Source organism: Triturus cristatus, chromosome 2_2, assembly GCF_964204655.1.
Source record: "Triturus cristatus chromosome 2_2, aTriCri1.1, whole genome shotgun sequence".
Classification (NCBI taxonomy): domain Eukaryota; kingdom Metazoa; phylum Chordata; class Amphibia; order Caudata; family Salamandridae; genus Triturus; species Triturus cristatus.
The window spans coordinates 1,232,145,120-1,232,167,784 of record NC_140582.1 but is presented as its reverse complement, the minus strand read 5'-3'; the positions used below and the strand labels follow the sequence as shown (position 1 = coordinate 1,232,167,784).

General features: G+C 45.8%; 1 protein-coding gene across 2 annotated transcripts in view; it reads left to right on the top strand.

Moving 5' to 3' along the window:
* Nucleotides 1-22,665, top strand: part of LOC146863467 (T-cell leukemia homeobox protein 2-like) — a 186,359-nt gene that overhangs the window by 142,910 nt on the left and 20,784 nt on the right. For both annotated transcript variants that reach the window (XM_085642892.1, XM_085642891.1), the window contains exon 2: nucleotides 14,162-14,399. In XM_085642892.1, coding sequence (XP_085499018.1) covers nucleotides 14,162-14,399 — 238 coding nt within the window. The remainder of the gene's footprint in view (nucleotides 1-14,161; nucleotides 14,400-22,665) is intronic.

Genomic DNA, 22,665 nt, shown 5'->3' with positions numbered 1-22,665 from the left:
TGAACTGGGAAAGGCAATGATAGGGAAAGACCGAAGGGTTGAGAAATAAGAATAAGTACATTTTCAAGTAGGTATTAACAGAGAGTTATATTTATGCAGGACACATAATATAACTGGATAAATACAACATGGTCTTAGTATGATTGTGCACCATCACTGTTGTATGCGCATGTGCATAACTATATAATGCCACGGCAAACCGTAGTTGAGCACCTCTTAGCTTACCTGCATATTGGAAGCAGTTTGCTGGGTCAGTTGTTTGCAACTCGTGCATTGTGAGCTGAGATCGCACTTGAGGGTGCACCTGTTTTCTAGGCTTTATTGCCAGGATATGGGGTTGTGCAGTTGTTTCGGAATCAGCCATACTTCACCATCTCCTGAAGTATGTATGTTCCTGAGTTTTTCTAATGCTGACTGGTAGTAAGCTTCAGAGCTTGGCGGCTTGTTCTAAGAAAGCATCGCCTCCTACAGATTTCCTATCGTAAGGTGATATAATGATAAGTTGTGCGAGCCCGGAGCGCATAGTTCTCGTTGGTTTGTATTGCTTGAATTTAACATGTCGGTAGAGCGGTCCTTTTCGTTGGGAAGGTCTGTGGACAATGCAGAGAGCGTTGAACGTTGCCCTTCTAGCCGAGGGCGTCCAGGGGAGCGACTGTAGGACTGGACTCATACATTCTCGTGGGTGAATGCCAAGAGGAAACCTTGCAGCCGCATTTTGGATGAGTTGGATTTTGCGCAAGATATAAGCAGGTGCACCAAGGTATAGGCTGTTGACATAGTCAAGCTTGGAGATTACGAGCCTGAGGAGGGCTTGTAGTTTATGTTGGTATCCAAGGCATGGTAATATGTGATGGAGTGTTTTCATTGTGTAGAAGGCACTCTTTGTAACATTGTTAGCATGCACTATCATGGCTATGTCTGAATTCATGGTCACTCCTAGGTTTATCGCTTCTCTTGATGTTGATGGAGGGTTCTCAAGTTCCTACGGCTATATTGTGGAAGGCTGGTACTTTTGTCATATCCACAGGTCAGAATCTCTGTCTTTACAGTATTAAGATGTAGATGGTTCTTCATCATACATATGTTTATGGCTTGAAGGCAGCCATTGAGTTGTGAATTGTAGAGATCTTTGGGCTAACCATTTTTTTTAATGATTTGGGTGTCATCAGCATAGTTGTATCCGGTGAGGTTAATTTAATCAGATCTTGGTAGGAGGATTAGGTAAATTTTGAATAAAAGAGGGGATATGATGGACACCTCAAGATCGGTCGCAGTGTTGTGTGTGAAGAAGTGACGTGACTACCCTTTCTCAGTGAGATAAGTTGCGATCCATGTTACAGCATTTTTACGGATTCCAAGATCATGGAGTGTTTGTAAGAGTGTGCGGCGGGGCACAGTGTCAAATTCAGCAGATACCTCTAGAAGCAACAAGGCGGCCGCTCCATGCTTGTGCCTCTCTCTGGCCTGAAGCAGGACTGTTGCTCTGACTTTAAGTCATTGTCTTGTTTAATGTTAGAGAGTTGAGCAAACACTGTTGTCCCAAAATATTCCCTCAATGGTCAATTTGATATGGGCCTTCATTTTGCTGGGTACAATGGGTGGAGGTCTTTCTTTTTGCAGGTGCAGCTGGTGACATTTGAAAGTGGTGGGGCATAAGAGGAACATTTACACTTTTACGTGCATGCGAGCAAGCACAGCGAGCCAGCCTGAGATTTCTCTGAAGAGTTCGGCAGATCTCTCCCTTAGAGATTTTAAAAACAATCGGCGTATAGAAGTGCAATTTTCAATATAATTTCTATGATAAATGAACCAAAAAATATAATTCTTACAGACATTTATAAAGAAAAACTCATAACATATTTCATAGAATTATGGGTTTGTTAAGCAAGTCTGACCTGCAAAGAGGGCTAGGGTACAGGTACGACACCTTGGGATCTTACCTTTACCATACAGAACATACAACATAGGATAATGGACGTCCACAAAGAGACACTTCTGTTCCTACCTCAAGTGCATGTCAGCCACTTCCTTATCCGCATCAGCTGGTCAACGCTGTCTGCAGAGTCCCCAAATCATGTACAGGAACACAGCAAGTCACTGTGCCAATGGTCTCAAGTTTGACAAAACCCACTGGGAACTGTAAGAGGACCCCATGGGGAAGGATGCCGATGTCAGATATTCAAACTTCTGGAACAACATTGTCTCATTTTACTTTCTTCATGTGTTTTATTTTTCAATTCAATTTCTATATTGTTTGATAGATATTTTTGTCGATAAACAACACAATAAAATTTCACACACAGAGGTTAAAATGTAGTAGTACAGAGCATTTAATGCTAAACACACTTTCATATATAGAGAGGATACAAACTTGGAAACAGATTTACCATCAGAGTAAAACTTGAGGGCGATTGTCATCTCAGAATACATTTTAAAAACGTGATGGAGAAAAAAATGCCATGATGTTTTGTAATTTTCTTTTAAGCATGATGTAAACAACAATATAAGGTATATCCTGCATCTTTTCGGTCAACAACAGCATCAGGATTGAGTGGGTGATGGAGATCAGTCACATAGGAGTGCGCTATAGACCGCCTCAAGGCGCTAAGCAATGAGCATGGACATTACAAACCATTCATTAGCGACCCCATCATCTTCATAGATTTAAAGGCCACTTAAGAGCTCACAAAGCGAAGTTTAGGGTACTTTTCGACGTGTGAAGAGCAAAACAGCCACAACTTGGAATGCATGGCGTCGGCTCTCTTAGACTCACAGTCCCCGAAGGCTGTGATTGTTTGTTCAGGTTGTGTGGTTTGAAAACATTTTCAGCAGCCCTGGCTGTGTACACTTCCAGAACTACTTTTATTGTAGAAGCTGCAAGGGTATGTGATCAATTCGAGCTCTGAAGGCTGATGATGCCGAGTCCCATCGACTTCCCTCCCGGTTGTAGGTTTACAAATTCCAGTCGTGGCCAAACGAGTCGGGCGAGTTCTTGCAAGCTATAGGCTGGCTCATGCCACATGCCACATGCCTGGCTCTGGCTCAGCTTGGGGACCTCTTGGACCCTCGAGCCCACAACGAGCCAAGCAAGCCCCTCCCACAGTGACCCTCATCCCCTGGGATCTCCAGCTGTCTGTCTCCTTGAGGTCTAATGTAGAAGGTTAGCTCAGATGAGATTGAACCAGGTTCTAGGGACTTGTTGAGCCGGAATCTTGCTACCGCCCCTGCAGTTTGAGTGAAGGATATATTTAAAGATTTTTGGTGGTGCTTGGTCTAAGGGTGATCTGGTTGGTCTGGTTGCAATTATTAAAATGTTATTGTGACCGAGTATTGAAAGCATGCATTGATGGATGAATATTGTTGTCTCTTTCGGTGGTGGTTAGGTCTTGTGTAGTTGGGGTTTTGTCCGTGCTCTCCTGAAGGTCATTTTCATTCCTTTTAATACTTGAGATGAATTCATCGGATATTTTGTGACAGAAGTCTGTGATCGTGGTGTGTCTGTGTCTTGGCACTGAAGATGGCGGCATTCATTTAGAGCTGACTGGAGCTCTTTAGAAGGGCGGTCCGCTTCAGTTGTGCGTGTCTAGTAATGGTGTCCTTTTGGGGTTCTGATGCCTGTTCTGGAGGCTATGTTATAGTCCCGCAGTGTGCTTTTGTCTGTTCATCTCTTGATTTTCTCTCTTTGTGTTATAGTGTGTTGGGTTGTGTATTCAGTCTTTTGATGTCATTAAACCATGTAGTGTTCTTTTTGTGGTCAACCGTGGTTGTGTTTTTTGTTCTTTGTATCCAGTGCAGCAGAGATCCAGTTGTAAAAGGTGTGTGTGTCTTTCAGCTGAATGGTTAGTGGGGTTCTTTCCAGGTGGATGTTGAGTTGTTGGGGGCCTAGTTTTTCCACTGCCTGTATGGGCATTTACTGTTATTGATTTTTGGTGTCTTTCCAGTGTTGTCATTGATATGTGAATTGATCTTGAAAGTGACTATGTTGCCATCGCTTCAGCTTACAGGGGAATTGCCTGTAACTGTAGCTTGTCCTAAGGGTGCAAATATGGCACCTAGAGTGTGCCTTTTGCAGTGAGTTGAGCCAGAAACAATGCACCAGCCCTGACGTGTGGAATGAGATTCTTTCGAATCATGCCTCCGTTGCTGGTCTCTCGCACATGTTAGGAAAGCCTCTGCATGCTGTCCTTCTTGAAGTCACTTAGAAAATTGCCCAGGATCACACACTTTAGTCAAGTGGGGAAGCCTAGATTGATATTAGATTTTTGGTTTCACATTGTGTAATACTATTTCATTCCAATGCAATAATCAAGTTACTTCTGTTTTACACTTGACTCTCTCAAGGATCACCCCAAGGTGTGGTAAAGGGATCACGATTCAGAGACAGCATAAAACAGTATTGTCAAATGTGTGACTTACTAGAGACTAGGGGCTTCATTTAGAGGACAGTATGGAATGCAAAGCTCAAAGTAACTCAATGATTCACTGACCACAACATGATGTGCTTCCCTGGGGACCACATAAACCCTCCCCCCACTCCCACCGTGCTGGCATCAATACGGCCCTCGGGCACACTACAGACTTTGTAGCCCCTGGGAAAGTGCCCATGCATTAGGCCCTTGATTCAATTCGTACTTCTCTCGATCAGACTCAAGCGGCCCTTTTCTCGTCGCTTTCCTATAGAGCTCTTGAATTTATCCGTCTGTCGGTCCGTCCTGATGTTCAGTCAAGGAAGAGAGGTGTCACTTCGAGGGTCAGTCTGTGTGTGGAGTGGGTCAGCAGCAGTTGCCACTCAACATATGTTTGAAGGGGTTCCCAGTGTTTAGCTGATCGTCCTGCCAATAACTCATAATTGGGTCGACTTTGATTGAAGATGCAGTTGTCTCTTTTAAAATAGTTAGAACCCCCTATGAGTGCTGAACACTCTTCGGTCCATCAGTCCCCTTTCGGCACCGAGCGTTCACGGGTTCCAAGTGTGTCACTCTTACAGTGGTCTACCTGGTCTCTTTGGGAACCATGATTGTCCGTGTAAAACTAAATTAAACAGGGATATTTTCTTTTTTAAGAGATTTATCTGAAAAGGATTCAGTGGGTTATATTCGGGCAGGTTGGTGAATAGATCTTGCACCTGACTGCTGAAGTTGATAATAGGATTGGGCATTTTACGCACGTCAGGCTGAACATGTGGTGACCGCCCAGTGTTGCTGCAGAGGTATCAGTTTTAATCCGCGATCTTGGTAAGTCCAAGGTATAAAGACAGGAAAGCGGGGTGCCAACAGGCTCCCCTGTTTCACACCATCAGATGTTAAAATCTATCTAATTCTTAAGGTCACCAATTGGCCCCAAGGAGCCCCTAACCGAATGCAGCCCAGCGGTCCACAGAGCGTGCAGGGGTTTCTCCTTGAAGCTGAACGTTTCTTATTGGTAAAGATGATTTTGAGCATTGAACAGCAAGTTTGAAATCCCACCGGTGTGCAGTCTAAAACCCTATTTTCCTTGGCCCAGAATTCTAACTTTACCAAAAGTAGTCTGTCGAACATCTTTCATTTCACAACAATAATTATCTCAATCTATGATTACTCAGTTTTATGAATTTCTTTTTCCTATATTGGTTGGAAGACTGACTCCGTATAAGATGGTGGTAGCCCACCATTTGCAAAGATGGTACTGAAGAGAGGAAAGAGTGGTGGGTCATTCAGTTGGGGTCGGCTCTAAGATATCAAGGGGCATATCAACAACAACCGGCGATAATTATCGCTGAGCGCACTTAGCGCTAGGATAATTCTCGCCGGCTAGCGCCGATTTTTATCGCTGAGATAGCGTGCTATTAGCAACGCTTATCTCGTCAGCGATAAAAATCCTAGCACTAACTGGCTAACGTGAGATTATCACTGGAAACCCAAGCGATAATCTCACGTTAGCTAGTTGATAGGGACTCACAAACTTATCCATGATATCCACCTTCCATAGGATATCATGGCTAAGTCAGTCCTGAAGCAGGTGTAAGGAAAGTAGCGATAACAGGGGTTATCGCTACTTTTCTTGCCGCTATGCTTCATAGCGTGGGGCTTGATGATAGGAGAAATGTCGCTTAGCGACATTTCTCCAGTCATGTCAGGTCAGGAACGCCCACTTTGCATCTCATTAGAGATGCAGAGCTGGGCGTTAGGATTCCCCACGCTAAAGCAAGGTTTCACGCATTAGCGTGGCCTTGCTAATATAGCGATAAAATTATCGCCGCTTTTTGGCCGAAAACGGCCGCTAAAGCGGCGATAATTTTTCATCGCCTCGTTGTAAATATGCCCCAAAGTGGGCTCAGGCGCTCCGGAGGGTTCACTTCGTCCGAGCAGGCTTGAGATGTCTGAAATTGGAAAATTAACTCTTGTTGGTTCCCAATGTGGGGGACTGAATATTATAAGATCATAACATGTGTGTGTCAATGGTGCACAGGTTTCCCCGTGTGCTCCTGATGTAACTGAACTACAAACTAGATTCCCTGATTACTAAATCATCCAAGGATCACAAGCGGCGGCAGCAGGAAGATGAACTCTGTAAATAAATCCCTGCAAGCTGGGTGAGGGGCAAAAAGCTCGGACACATCGCCCTCATTTATGAAAAGTGACGCATCGCTGCGTGAGAACAGCGATGCCTCACTTTTCATTGCGCCCTCCTTGCGACATGCTAGATGCGTCATATTTACAGTATGACGCATCATGTCGCAAGGAGTTACAGATACGTCAGTATTTCTGAAGTATCTGTAGGCGTAAAAATGACGCATTGCTGGAGTGTGTCACGAAAGTGACGCAACTCTATCAATGGGTCATTTCACAAGGGCAAGTCCCATTTCAAATGTGCCTGCATCAGTCTTATGCCTGCTGTGAGGCAGGCGTAAGATATTGACGCATTTGCGTCCTAGAAGTGACGCAGTGAAATCTCATGCCTGGCAAACAATGCCCCAGAAAAGCCACCTGGTTCACCACCGATCTCCAAGAACCCAGGCGCACCTGCAGACGCCTGGTAAAGAACTGGAGGAACACCAAGACTACCAATAACCACTCCACCTCCAAGGACGCCATGACGGACTACCACAATAAAATCAGAACAACCAAAAGGAACTTCATCCCCAGCAAAATCCTCACCAACTCCAGCAACTCCAAGCAACTCTTCAGTATCATTTCCACCTCAAGATCAAAACACTCTACGACCACTTTGTCGACTACCCACAAGACGTCACAGCCGCCCCCCGCCTCCCCAAGACACCAGCCAGCCCATCATCTCCAACTGGACACCAGTCATGACCGAGAAAACCGCCACAACCATGAAAGGCATCCACTTGAGGGCCCCCACCGAGCCCTTCCCCCTCACATCTACCACAGAGCCACGGGCACTATCGCACCTGAACTGCAACGCACCATCAACACCACCTTTAGAACAGGCAACTTCCCAGACGACTGGAAGCTCGCAGAAGTCAGGACTCTGCTCAAGAAGCCCACAGCTGACCCCACTGACCTTAAAAACTACCGGCCCATCTTGCTTCTCCCCTTTGCAGCCAAAGTAGCAGAGAAAACAGTCAACAGGGAATTGACAAGACTCATCGAAGAACACGTCATCCTCGACCCGTCCCAATCCTGATTCTGAAGCAAGCAAAACACCGAGACCACCCTACTCGCTGCCACAGATGACATCCGCACCCTCCTGGACCAAGGCCACTCTGCAGCCCTCATCCTTCTCGACCTGTCGGCAGCCTTCAACACTGTCTTCCACCGCACACTAGTTGCCAGACTACACGACGCCGGAATACAAGGAAGTGCCCTGGACTGGATCCACTCGTTCCTCACCGGAAGAAGCCAGAGGATCCGGCTACCGCCCTTCCTAACCACCCCCACGGAAATCACCTGTGGAGTCCCTCTGGAGTCATCACTGAACCCGATCCTCTTCAACATCTACATGGCCCCCCTCGCAGCCATCATCCGACAATACGGCCTTATCATCGTATCCCACGCCGACGACATCCAGCTCATCCTCTCCCTCACTCGAGACCCCACCACAGCAAAGCTCAACTTCCAGAGAGGAATGCAAGAAGTCGCAGTCTGGATGACCAACAGCTGCCTAAAACTCAATGCCGTGAAGACAGTAGCCCCCCCCCCCTCAGCGCCTTGAGACCCTCACAGGTGAGTAGCGCGCTTAGAATTCCCTGATTGATTGATTGATTGATTGATTCTTGTGTAGGGATTTCCATTCTGGGCCCACTTTGGTTCTCCCTTACTTTTGCGTTTTAGATGTTTTACGCATGGCCACATGCACTGCATTCGTTTTTGCGACATTGTTATATGAATACACAGTACATGTTTGTTATTCACGGATTCTTCTTTGGATTTCGTCTGTTCATCTCATACAAGGTTGTTAGCAATACATAACATCAGTGTACTGTTTTCTTTTCTCATTCAGCAACAGATACCAAGTTGTAAACATAACACAATCACACAGATGCATCTTCTAACACAGTAGTTTTATCATATAAACCAGGTCCCATCGTTTTGGGGACAGAGGAAAATTCCAGCAGAGAGGACTGTTCCGGAACGAATGCAGTGCCTGACGTGCACCCTTGCGTAAACTGAGTTTACACTAATTATTCGGACCACCTAACTACATACACCAGTATGGGGCCTGTTGTCAATTCAGGAGATCACGTGTATATCCCTGTGCTCACTCAGTAAGTGTAGACGTACACAGATATGATTTGAAATGATAGGTGATTTATAGTGTATGCAGCTACTCCCAAGAGTGTCCCGGCGCAGACATAGAGAGGTCGGGCAGATTGAAGTTAAGTTTGCACAAAGAGACAGGTTTTCAGTTTCTTACTGAACTGCAATGAGTACCAACCGAGAGTAGCTCCATAGGGAGCTGGTTCCATGCTGAGGCACCCCAAAAAGTTAGTGATCTGCCTCCTGTCCTTTGGCGCTGGTACTTTGGGACCGAAGCTAGCAGTTTATTGGTGGAGCGCCAGTGTCTAGCTGGGTTGTAAAAGCTAAATCTGGCTATAAGGTATTCCGGGCCTGTTTGATACAGAACGTCATGTACCAGTATCAGAGCCTTAAATTGAGTCTTCTCCCTAATGGGCAGCCAGTGAAGTCCCCACAAATGAGGGCTAATGTGTTGTCTTTTTGGCACCTTTAGCAGAAGGCGAGCGGTCTCATTCTGCATCAACTGCAAGGTATCCATAAGGTATTACCGTACACCCAGGTATAGAGTATCACTGTAATCCAGTCCACATGTGACTAGTGCCTGAATAACTGTTTTCCTAGCAGAAAGGGAGAGCAGGGGCAGAAATTTCTTAAGAGACCTCAAAATTCCAAAACATATACCCACAAACGTTTTGACCTTAAGGACAAAACAATAGTTTATTATCGAATGGTATTCACAGATTTGTATCTAATTCCTTTTGAGGGCCAGGCGGAGGGAACATCATCTGGTCAGATAGTTGATACAAAGTCAGATAGAAAAGTCCAAAAAAAAAGAATTTCTGTCTGGGCTTCATTACATTTAAGTTGAGCTTTGGCTAGCCAGTAAAAAACTGCTGTCAGGCAGCTCTTAATTTAGGAGCAATTGGGCTTGGACCCTTTGCTCCAGGAGATAAGCAGTGGCGAGTCGTCTGCATTAGACAGCACCTTGGCTCCCAGTTCTTCTGCTAGAAAAGCTGAGGGTGTAAGGTATAAGTTAAAAAGTGTTGGACTTAGGGCCGAGCCTTGAGAGACGCGTGTGTCAACTTCCTAGGCCTGGCCGCACAGGGCGGGATCTAAACCCGCTGGCTTCTATCTACCAAAGATGATGTTAGCCAGTCCACAGCACACCCTGTCACTCCCATATCCTGGAGGCTGTCGTGCAGTCGTGAGTGGGGTACGGTATTGGAAGCTGCTGACAGGTCCAGCATAAACCATACAGCCGCCCCCAGCCCCCATTGAGGGTTCCTTTGATGTATTCTGATACCTTGACCAGTGCCGTTTCTGTACTGTATTGAGCTCTAAGGCCTGATTGGCCGGGATAATTTGCCATGGTTGGGATGTTCATTCTTTACACCCAGCTAGTAATCCTTATTATGTTGTTCAGTGGCATCTGCCTAATGATCGCACTCCATGTGCTTTATAATAAACATCGATGTTTTCAATCGCGGGATTGCACTCTTTCCTTGCGTCTATCTTATGTCACTACGGCATGCATGACTGAGGGGAGGATCTGTTGCCACGGTTCTCTTGGGGATGGAGGTTCATGTTCAAGGTGTCTAGAATCGCCTGTTACTCTGGGAGGGTTAAGAGTTCAGGTGAAGCACTGTGAGCAAGCCAGGATTGGGCCCACAGGTACTTACATCGTGGAGAGACTCAGTCCCTACATTCTGATATTCCGTCGTCCTTACACACAGTTTTCCTTTCCCAGCAGAATCCGTGCAATAGTTGCAGCCTTAGAGTTAGTGGGGTTTCAGAAATGTCATACTTTGACAATTGGCTGATTTCTGCTTCTTCTTTTCTGAAGACAGAAGAACATGTGAAGGAGGCTTGCAAGTGTCTGGAAGAAGTTATCTACAAAAATGTAAACTCCTTCCTGCTCAGCAGAGGCTGCTCATTGGTGGGGTCTTCGACACCCAGACCGGCTGTGTTCACCTTTCAGAAGCAAGGATTACAGCCCTACAAACTCATCGGTCAAATCTTCACAGTGTCATGGGGTCTGCAAGCAAGGGCAGCGACTGCTCTGTCGATGCCTCGGCCTCAGAAAGGGTTATATGCTCTCCCACCAGTTCCCTTCCCCCGGAGGGCTCTGCAAGATACTGGAGGGAAGAGTGATAGTAATTCTAATACCTCCCTCCTGGCTCGTCAATCATGATTCCCTCTGTTCAGACAATTAGAAATGAAGGATAGCTCTCATCTTCCATTGAACCCTCCACCTCTACGGCATCCATGGCTGTCTCAGACTCAGCTGCCCATCTATATCTCAAGGTGTGTTAATTGAACCGTTATGCCCCACAAAAGCTGGGGTGTACAAGGGAGAGAGAGAGAGAGAGAAGAGAGAGGAGAGAGAGGAGAGAGAAGAGAGAGGAGAGAGAGAGAGAGAGAGAGAGCGAGAGAGAGCGAGAGAGGATAGAGAGGAGAGACAGAGAGCGAGAGAGGACAGAGAGCGAGAGAGGACAGAGAGAGAGAGAGGAGAGAGAGATAGAGAGAGAGGAGAGAGAGAGAGAGGAGAGCGAGGAGAGAGAGAGAGCGAGAGAGAGGAGAAAGAGAGGGGCGAGAGAGAGGAGAGAGCGAGAGATGAGAGACAGAGAGCGAGAGAGGAGACAGAGAGAGAGAGGAGAGAGAGAGGAGAGAGAGGGGAGAGAGAGAGAGAGAGGAGAGGGAGGAGAGAGAGGAGGGAGAGAGAGAGGAGAGAGAGGAGAGAGAGAGAGAGAGGGGGGAAAGAGAGAGGGAGAGAGAGAGAGGGGGAAAGAGAGAGGGGGGAGAGAGAGAGAGAGAGAGAGATTGATTTTCAAGCTTTCAGGATCCTACAACATTATCCTTTACTAAAAGAAAAACATTGGGGACATTTCTTGTAAATGGTGTCCAGGAAAAAAACGAAATCAAGCTAAGCGTAATCGCTTTCAGATTTTAGAATTTTTAACGGTTTCCTAAAACAAACTGACGGTATCCACCTTGGCGGCTTAGAGGATGGGCATTAGTATTCAGGGAGACCAGTGGTGATATTTCAGAAGTAACTGCTTTGGTATTTAGACTATTATAATATTTCTGGCTCAAAACACTGATGGTGCCTTATCCAGTGCCCCCTTGGAACTCATCAATGGTACTTGGAGGTCTTCAAGAGAAACCATTTGAGCCTTTGGAAGCAGTGGATATGGCCCAAGTTGGATTTCCTAACTTTAATCACCTCGTTACGTTAAGTGAGCTACGTGCCCTGGTGATATCAGAGCCATATATCTGGACCGGATGATGCTGTATCCGGATCCAGAATTGTCCATTTGTTGCAACAACTGAACATTCAAATAACATTTCTTTTATCATGTTTTACCTGTATTTGAAGGAGCATTTGATAATTCTAAGCATTTGCTTCTTGATACTAAAAGAGCTTTAATGTTGTACTTAGAGGAAACTAAAAACTTGTGGTTATCAAATTCAGTGTTTGTATCCTCTGGTTCTGAGAATTAGGGACAGAATGAATATATTTTTACTTTTCGTGGGTTGGTCAGTTAGGCACATCCCAAGCATTGAGGTCTGTTGGGGAGTCTATTCCAGGAACTATAGAGGGTCGTACATAGGGTCGCTCAACAAGCGCGGTTTCTAATGCCTGGGTTGAAGCCTGCGGTGTTTCACTACAGGAGATCTATAGGGCAGCGACGTGGTCGACACCACTCACTCTTGTAAACCATCACAGATTGCATCAGGGTAACCCTGCTTGTCAAATTGTCGCTGCTGGGATTCTTAAAATAGCGATGAAGAACTTGCTATATTAATAAATCTGGTATGAACATGATTTTAATTCTTGGTGCAATTATTGTAAACTTTGATACATCCTCAAGAAGTAAAGACTAGGATGAGGATGGGCAAAGGGATAGCGACGACATTACTTACCAGTAATCTTCATTGCCCCGAGTCATAGCAGTCCTCGTCTGAGCTCAGGGCCTTTCCTTCCCTTTTTGTCTTAGCACCTCCATTTAAACATGGCATCTTGTTGCTAGAAGGCTGTGAAGGGAGGGAGGAGGGATTGTATATGCCGGCTCTAGGATATAAAACCAGGAGAGACCATGCCATGCATCGCCCAAGTGTTCCGGAGGTGGGTAAAGAGCTGTCTCAGAGGCAGCCTCCCCTCAAGCACAGAGGACAGTGACACCGTGTAATGCGGGTAGGTGGCTATGTGTGACATAGAATCATTTTGCTCACAAAGTTTTGTGAAGTGACAAACTTTGCAACTTCAGGAATTTGCAAAGTTTGTCTCAATCACTCAACTGTAATGGACATAAAAGAACTACAAAAGATGTTTTATGCAGTCAAATCATTCAACAAATTCCAGTGGCGCAGTGTGTTGAGTAGTGTCTTTCTATGAAGTGTGTCGTTGTGTATGACATGTACCAATATAAAGTAGTGTCTTTCTATGAAGTGTGTAGTTGTGTATGACATGGACCAGTATCTTGGACTCAAGCGCGTTGCTTCGAGTCTTTGTGTGGTGCAGTGTGTTGAGTAGTGTCTTTCTATGAAGTGTGTAGTTGTGTATGACATGGACCAGTATCTTGGACTCAAGCGCGTTGCTTCGAGTCTTTGTCTGGTGCAGTGTGTTGAGTATTGTCTTTCTATGAAGTGTGTTGTGTGTAGTTGTGTATGACATGGACGAATATCTTGGATTCAAGCGTCTTGCTTGAGGTCTTTGTCTGGTGGAGTGTGTTGAGTTGTGTCTTTCTATGATGTGTGTAGTTGTGTATGATATGGACCAGTATAGAGTAGTGTCTTTCTATGAAGTGTGTTGTGTGTAGTTGTGTATGATATGGGCCAGTATCTTGGACTCAAGCTTGTTGCTTCTGGTCTTTGTCTGGTGCAGTGTGTTGAGTTGTGTCTTTCTATGAACTGTATAGTTGTGTATGACATGGACCATTATAAAGTAGTGTCTTTCTATGAAGTGTGTTGTGTGTAGTTGTGTATGACATGGACCAATTTCTTGGATTCAAGCGTCTTGCTTGAGGTCTTTGTCTGGTGTAGTGTGTTGAGTTGTGTCTTTCTATGATGTGTGTAGTTGTGTATGATATGGACCAGTATAGAGTAGTGTCTTTCTATGAAGTGTGTTGTGTGTAGTTGTGTATAATATCGGCCAGTATCTTGGACTCAAGCGCGTTGCTTCTGGTCTTTGTCTGGTGCAGTGTGTTGAGTTGTGTATTTCTATGAAGTGTGAAGTTGTGTATATGATGGTGGTGGTCTAACCCAAACACTCCACGTTTAGTGATCTTGTACAGTCTACCTGATGACTGGATGGCTGGAGGGGTGATGTTTTCCGGTTGTACGTCTTGAATCTTTGATTCTGAGAGGGCCATGCCATGGCTTGTCCTTCTTGTACCTGGTATCTTGCCTCCAAGTCCCATCACATACACTTACATACATCTGACCACCTCCTGAACCCTCTTTGTCCCCCTCTCTTGCAGCTGCCTTGTCGCCCTTTTCTGTGACGCGTCGAATCGGCCACCCATACCAGAACCGGACGCCCCCGAAGAGGAAAAAGCCGCGCACGTCCTTCAGCCGGGTCCAGATCTGCGAGCTGGAGAAGCGCTTCCACCGGCAGAAGTACCTGGCGTCGGCGGAGCGCGCCACCCTGGCCAAAGCCCTGAAGATGACCGATGCCCAGGTCAAGACCTGGTTCCAGAACCGCCGGACCAAGTGGAGGTAGGACCTTTGCGCGGTGTGGGCCACCGCTGTGTTTTTCTTTGCATGTTTTATTCATTAACTTTTGCACTTGATCAGTCAATGCTTTTCCAAACCTTATTCTTCTTTGAACACCGAGACATTCCCCCAGCAGTCAAGGTAGCCTGCTGAGCTCTTTCTGCTAACCCCTCACACCTGTCAGAGTCCACAAGCAGACTCAAGGCTGGCAGAGGCCGGTGCTCACCCCTGAGAAGTATTCACAGTATAGCGAGGACACGAGACCAGAAAGGATGCTGGAGACAACCAGTGTTCAACGCCCAGAAGCACAATCTTCACCCATGGGGCACTGCCAGTCTGCAGCCACACTCAGTGCCAGTCACAGGGGCAGGCAGGCTGCAGAAAACCCAACGGGCAATGACCACCGAGTAAAGGCAGGGTTCAGCAGGTCCAAACAGGGCATCAACGAGCAAGAACTCCTCTTGAACCTCAGTCACATAAGAGCAGGAACGGATGTACAGGCAGAAAAATACCTACAAAAAAACAACAAACAGGCGCCCCTCTCCAGAACCCTTACCCATCTTCAGCCAGCACCACATCTGGAGTACACTAACAGCACTTCAAGACACACATAATGGCTCACTCGTGAAGAGACACAGAACTCCTTCCTCGTTCTCTTCCTTTCTCTCTCCTGGTTCTTTTTTTCCCTGTAATGTCTGCACACAAAACATTGGCAGAAAAGAGTTCATTTAAAGTAGGGGTGGGCGAATAATTCTGCTCCACCGGTGGAGTTCGCAGTTTTCCACACTCCGCGAGCCGCTTGGAACGTAGAGTTCTAGCGAAACTCCACCAACCACCGCGTGGTGTCATTTTTTTACGAGTGCGGCTCGCCAATGTTAAGTTGGTGTGGGCAAACAGCAGTCTGCATCCCTTCACACGATTTTCAGCCGCTAGAATGCCTTCTGACAAGACTTCTCAATGTGGGACGTCGCAGCACATCGCAACTGTTCACGTTGAGAAAGCTGCCGCTCAAGTAAACAATTACCGAAGCAGCAGAAAAAAGCAGGGCCCTCTGGCGCGCCACATGGTGCCATTTGCACTGATTATACAGCACGGAACAAGCTCCTGGCACTAAAAATCAATGTGAGCAACGCAATGTACCGAATTCTGCCTGTTTACGGAGCTCCGCGGAATCTCCTCAGAATTCCATGGAGTAAAACTCTGCGAGCTCCGCCCACCCCTAATTTTAAGCCAATGCAATACCAGGCTGATGCTGCTTATGTGATGCACCAACTCACGCTGGTGTTCAAAGAATGTGTATGTGTGTTCCTGTCCCAAATACACTGGGGCTGGAGCAGGGCAGGGCTGGTGGTGTTGAATGAATATACTTTGGGGCAGATTTAAAAGAAAGTGACACATCTGTAAAGATGCGTCACTTTCCAGCGCCACCCTGAGAAACCCTTGCGCCACTATGGATGTGCCGTATTTACAATACGGCGCACCATGGCGCAGGGATTGACCGATGCGTCAGAAATTCTGATGCATCTGTTGCCGCAAAAGTCATGCATTGCTGGAGTCGTGTCGCAAGCACGACGCAACTCCAGCAATGCATGGGGGGGCCTATTCTCATTGTGCTGCGTTACTCCTTATACCTGCTTCAGGCAGACGTAAGAATTTGACGCAGTGGCATCCTAGAAGTGGTGCAGTGAAATCTTGCAAATTTCACTGCGTCACTTCTACGAGGCTTTTTTGCATTGGAATGCCCACCTGGCATACATTATACCTGACTCAGGTATAATGTGACGCAGGGCTTTACAAAGTGACGCATCTCCCTAGATGCGTCACGTTGTAAATGGGCCACATTTTTACGCTGCTGCTGCGTCACAAAAAGTGACGCAACAGCAGCACAAAAATGACGCAAGGAGCTGGTAAATCTGCCCCCCTGTATCCAGTCCTAAATATACATGACACATCTCACATCCATCCGAGAGCTAGCAAGGAAGGTGCTGGGTCAGTAACATTGGGACACTGAGGCAGTGGCTAGGAATGGACGACAATCACGGAGATTACCAACCATAAGATGAGGACAGGAGGATGTGGCTGCTGGATGAACAATAGTGGACAAAAATGGACGAGGCTAAAGGGAGGTCCCTCTCAGGGGCTCCAGCCTCAAGATGCGGGTTATAATTTAGACTCCATAAGCTGCTGAACTGGTTGGTCATCCCTTTGGCAGTGTGCATAGTCACTAAACACAGCGTGCTTGGCAGTGTGCATAGGCACTAGACAGTGTACCTGATGGTCTGCATAGGCACTAGACACAGTGTATGTGGCGGTGTGCATAGGCACTAGACACATTGTACTTGGGGATGTGCATACGCACTAGACACAGTGTACTTGGCAGTGTGCATAGACACTAGGAACAGTGCACTCAGCAGTGTGCATATGCACTCAACACAGTGTACGTTGGTGTGGACATAGGCACTAGATACAGTGTATGTGGTGGTTTGCATAGGGACTAGACACAGTGTACTTGGCAGTGTGCATAGGCATTAGACTTTCGGTATTCACAAAAGGCATTTAGTAGTAGTTAAGTTAGGAGTCCTAACTTTACTACTACTAAATGCCTTCTGTGAATACCAAAAGTAGTAGGTTTAGAATTTTATCTCAGATTAGATCTGTGAATCGGCCCCAAAGTGAGCCAGGGACCCACGTCTGGGCATAGCCTGCCAACTTAGGGCGCAGAAAGCAAACACAAGGAGATGATGGACTGATCGCTAGAACTTTTCAGACACTCACCCCCAGTAACAGATCTGGGTTGAATCCATCATTGTTCTTTAGCTCACTTCGCCACCTGAGTTCAGACCCATCTATATGCAAATCAGTCTTGACCCTGTGCCTCATGGGACAGTCCCGCCCGAACTGCCAAGCCAGGTCTTCCCTGAACCAGAAACAAGCATCCTGGGACCAGTTTCTGGGTAACACCCTTCATCAGCCAGGCTAGCTTAAATCCAGTGGCAAAGTGAGCAAGGGACCCACGTCTGGGCATACCCGGCACAGGGCGAATAAAGCAAACACAGGTAGAAGGCAGTTCAGGCTGGACTGTTCCCTTTGGGCGCAGGGTCAAGACTGATTTGCATATGGCTGGGTCTGAACTAGAATGGCATGGGGAGCAAAAAAAAATGGATTTAGGTCCAGATCTCTGAGTTGGGGTGAATGTTTGACTTTGTGCAGCATTCTGTCCAATAAATGTTCTTTTTGGATTTATGCACATTCATTAGACACAGTGTACTTGGCAGTGTGCGTAGGCACTTGACACAGTGTATGTGGCGGTGTGTACATCCATTAGACACATTGTACTTGTCAGTGTGCATAGGCCCTAAACACAGTGTATTTGGCGGTGTGCATAGGCACTAGACACACTGTACTTGATGGGGTGCATAGGCACTAGACACACTGTACTTGATGGTGTGCATAGGCACTAGACACAGTGTACGTGGCAATGTGAACAAGTACTAGACACAGTGTACGTGGCGGTGTGCACAAGTACTAGACACAATGTACTTGGCGGTGTGCATAGGCACTAGACAGTGTACATGGCGCTGTGAACAGGCACTAGTGCTACGCACAGGCATTAGACACAATGCATTTGGTGGTGTGCATAGGCACTAGACACAGTGTGTGGCGGTGTGCACAGGCACTAGACACAGTGTTTGTGGCAGTGTTTACAGGCACTAGACACAGTGTACGTGGCGGTGTGCACAAGTACGAGACACAGTGTACGTGGCGGTGTGCATAGGCACTAGACACAGTGTATGTGGCCGTGTTAACAGGCACTAGACACAATGTATTTGGTGGTGTGCATAGGCACTAGACACAGTGTTTGTGGCGGTGTGCACAGGCACTAGACACAGTGTTTGTGGCGGTGTGCTCAGACACTAGACACAGTGTACGTAGCGGTGTGCACAAGTACTAGACACAGTGTACGTGGCTGTGTGCACAAGTATTAGACACAGTGTATGTGGCGGTGTGCATAGGCACTAGACACAGTGTATGTGGCCGTGTTAACAGGCACTAGACACAATGTATTTGGTGGTGTGCATAGGCACTAGACACAGTGTTTGTGGCGGTGTGCACAGGCACTAGACACAGTGTTTGTGGCGGTGTGCACAGACACTAGACACAGTGTACGTAGCGGTGTGCACAAGTACTAGACAGTGTATGTGGCGGTGTGCATAGGCACTAGACACAGTGTATGTGGCCGTGTTAACAGGCACTAGACACAATGTATTTGGTGGTGTGCATAGGCACTACTAGACACAGTGTTTGTGGCGGTGTGCATAGGCACTAGACACAGTGTTTGTGGCGGTGTGCACAGACACTAGACACAGTGTACGTAGCGGTGTGCACAAGTACTAGACAGTGTATGTGGCAGTGTGAACGGGCACTAGACACAATGTATTTGGTGGTGTGCACAGGCATTAGACACAATGTATTTGGCGGTGTGCACAGGCACTACACACAGTGTACTTGGCGGTGTGCATAGGCACTAGGCACTGTGTACTTGTGGGTGATGTGAATCAAGTAAAGAAATAAATAAACTATGAAATAAATTCAGGCCAAAGTTATATAACTTTAATTCTAGGCAAACACAGAGAAGCTGGAAAATGTACGCAGAATCTCTCCTTTTCCAGATCTTTTCGAATCACAAAAGTATTGCGCAGCTGAAAAGCATTCGCTGGCTGTGGTTTCCGGTTTTCCGTATTTATTTCCTTTGAATCGGAGTCTATTGTTTCAACAGTTTTTTAAACTTCGTTTACTCAGTTTATATATTACAGTCCCAGAAATGTTGTCAAAGACAGTGTTTTCCCAGTCTCTACAAAGTAACATTTTTACTGTAACAGGAGCAGCTCTAACGAGGGATTCTACAAAGAGTTTTTCAGGTGCTTATTTTTGATGGCATAATTCGAGGATAACAGACGACACCAGCAGATTTGAAGAGCAGCGGAAATATTTAAAGCACTATTGTTTTTGGGGGGAGGCAGCGGCAGAGTGGGGCAGCAGGATACCCCTCTATGAAAGCTTGTTGTATATGGGTGATGGGGAGTGGGGGGCACACTCACAGCAGGTGACATGATGCCCCCGCCATCAAACACCCATTGAGTCCTAATGGGCAGGTAAGGGGTGGGAGCTGAGCCGCGCCAGTCATCCAATACACAAATGAAAGACTAGGCCTGCAGGCAAGGGAGAAGCCATTAAAGTAGCCCCCCCACACACACTTTGAACCAAACCTCTCATTGCACCAAGCAAGCGGAGAAAGTGAGCCCGACCTCCCTAAAAGAGCCCCCTTGCCTCTTCGAGCCAAACATCTATCCATTCATGCGTTCTCCCTTCCTCCACTGCTGATATCTGCTATTCCACCTTAACATCCTGTCATCCATTCATTCCTTCATCCATCATGTAATCTTTCCCCATTCCTTCCATCAACCGTTCCATCCGTCCATCTGTTCACACATCCATCATGTATGCATGCATTCATGCTTACATCCATCTGTGCATCAATGCTTTGACTTACCCATCCATCAATAAAGCCTTCCTTCCATCCATCCATCCATCCATCCATCCATCCATCCATCCATCCATCCATCCATCATGCATGCATGCATTCATGCTTACATCCATCTGTGCATCAATGCTTTGACTTACCCATCCATCAATTCAATTCATGAAGCTTTATTCGGTACATGATAAATGTCCATAAAAGCCCAATCAAAACAATGAATCCAACATTTAAAATCTTAAACAGTAATTAACAGTCCAAGCCTAAAAATACAGATAAAATGGGTTAGAAACACATACTTTTCCTGGACTTAATGGAATGAATTAAAAAAATAGCAGTAAAAAAACAGATATCGACGTGTTGTAAATTAAAAATTAAGCACATGGCCTGATTAACTGTGCGTACACCATATTTAAGAAATATAGGTTTTAAGTAGGCAATACGAAAATTCATATACAGTTTGCAAATAAAGACAAAGTGCTCAGTGCTCTGTTTGGAGACGCCATCACACATACAAGGCCCCTGCGGATATTTCTTAATTGCTGGCAGTGCCACTAAATAAAGAACTATACCAAACCTCAGTCTGGTCAGCACAAACTTGTGGGATGGCCTAGTCACCCATACCAGATAAATCGGTGAACCTTCAATATTGTTATATTTATTATAAAACCTAACTGTAGATAGAGAGACATTAGCAATAGCCCGTTTCCTTGCAGCAAATGCGAGGAAATTAATTTTCAACTCTTGTTTCGACATTAGAGATGCTGCATTAGGGTCCCCCAAAATGTATAAATGAAAGATCTCTGAGAAACATATGACAACGTAATTTAACCAGGGTATATGTAAGAATTTATCCAGCGAGAGACAATCCTCGATGACCGATCTATTAAAAGATTTATCTTCCTGAAACCAAATAGAGCGCCAAATCATGAGTGGCCTCAAAGAAAGTAGGTCAGTAAGGAAGTTAACATCCAGCTCGCGATGGGTAAGCTCAGTAAAAGCAGTAGATGGTAGTGATAGGAGTTTTTTTAAAAAGCATTTTCCTCGATCTGCAAAGTATGCGCATGACAGTGACCCCAAACACCCGCCCCATACAGTGCAATACTGACACACCTGGCTTGATAGATCTTAAGCATATCCCTGGTTCGACGGTCCCCAATCTTAGCAGCAAATCTAAAAACACCATGGGCATTTTTTGCCATTTTAATACGAATATTTTTGAATTCATTGTGCCACTTTCTATCATTAGAGAAGGTTATACCAAGATAACAAAAAGTATCTACTTGAAGCACCTTGTCTTTATCTATAAAAAAGGAATTTAAGACTTTACTTTTCTTTTTGCATCTAGCCACATATGTCATAATATACGTTTTCTTCTTATTGATAGTCAATTTCCTATCCTTTATAAAGGAAGAAAATCTATCAATCAGACGCTGCAATCCTAATGGGGTTCTGGAGATCAAAACAGCATCATCGGCATATAATAACACGGGCACAGGAGAGCCTTTGATCTGAGGGGCGTCAGCATTAATTGTTTTTAAAATTGCGTCGATTCCATTGATAAATAAGATAAAAAGAAGGGGGGCCAGTACGCAGCCCTGTCTGATACCTCTTTTAACGCTAAATTTTGGGGTGCATTCTCCTTCATTCCCAAAACGCACACAAATTTTTAAATTCCCATATAATCTAGCGAGAAAATAGATAATACCTTCTGGGGCACCTAACTGTAACAGGGTTGGCCATAAAATCGAATGGTCTACCATGTCAAAAGCACTACTAAGGTCTGCAAAGCAGAGGTAAAGTGAGCCCGGTTTAGCTTCTGTGTATTTCCCGATCAATAAATCAAGATTTAGACACTGGTCGAGTGTGCCCCTGCCCTTTCTGAAACCATACTGACTGTCAGCTAGGATACCCTCTTGGTCAGCCCATTCCTCTAACCTCACTAACAGAATTCTGCTAATAATTTTGACAGATGAGTCAAGATGGGAAATTGGTCTATAGTTTTTAACATCCGACCTGCTGCCTTTCTTATGTATCGGGATAATAATAGATTCCCCCCAGGTTTCGGGGGAGTCTGTACATATAGCAGCATTAAAAACTATAGCCAACAGCGGGCTCCACATCTCGGGAGCTGTTTTATACACATCTATGGGCACCCCGTCCGGGCCCTGAGCTTTCCCCCCCTTACTGGCACGGATGCCAGATTCAACCTCACTAACTGTAATGCTCAAGGGCAGAACAGGCCAACTCTTCTGGCATGCGCCCATACAACTATTTGAATCAAAAATGTTTGAAAAATGGGCAATCCAGCCATCACTCTGGACATTAGAAGTTATCATTGGAGTATTCTCAACTTTGAGAAAGGGGGAGTTAACAGTAGCCCAGAACAGGGAACCATTAGATAGTTCAGCTGCTTGGTTCAAAGAGTCCCATGCCAGCTGCTGTAGCTCACTCTTCCTCCGCTTTAGGGCAAGGTTGTATTCTGTCCTTAATTTAATTGCAGAATTAGTATCCCTAGGCCTTTTGGCAAGAACAAGTTTTAATTCAGTTAGTGAACGGGTACACAGATTATCAAACCATCTTGGTACATTACTACGCTGGCCACCCCTTGATTTAGTGAATCTAACCTCAATAATTTTGTTAATATCCTTAAAAACATTTAAAACCTGTAATTCATCAGTACTATTATCAAAAATAAAACTGATATTTAGCAAACAGTCCCTCACAATTAAG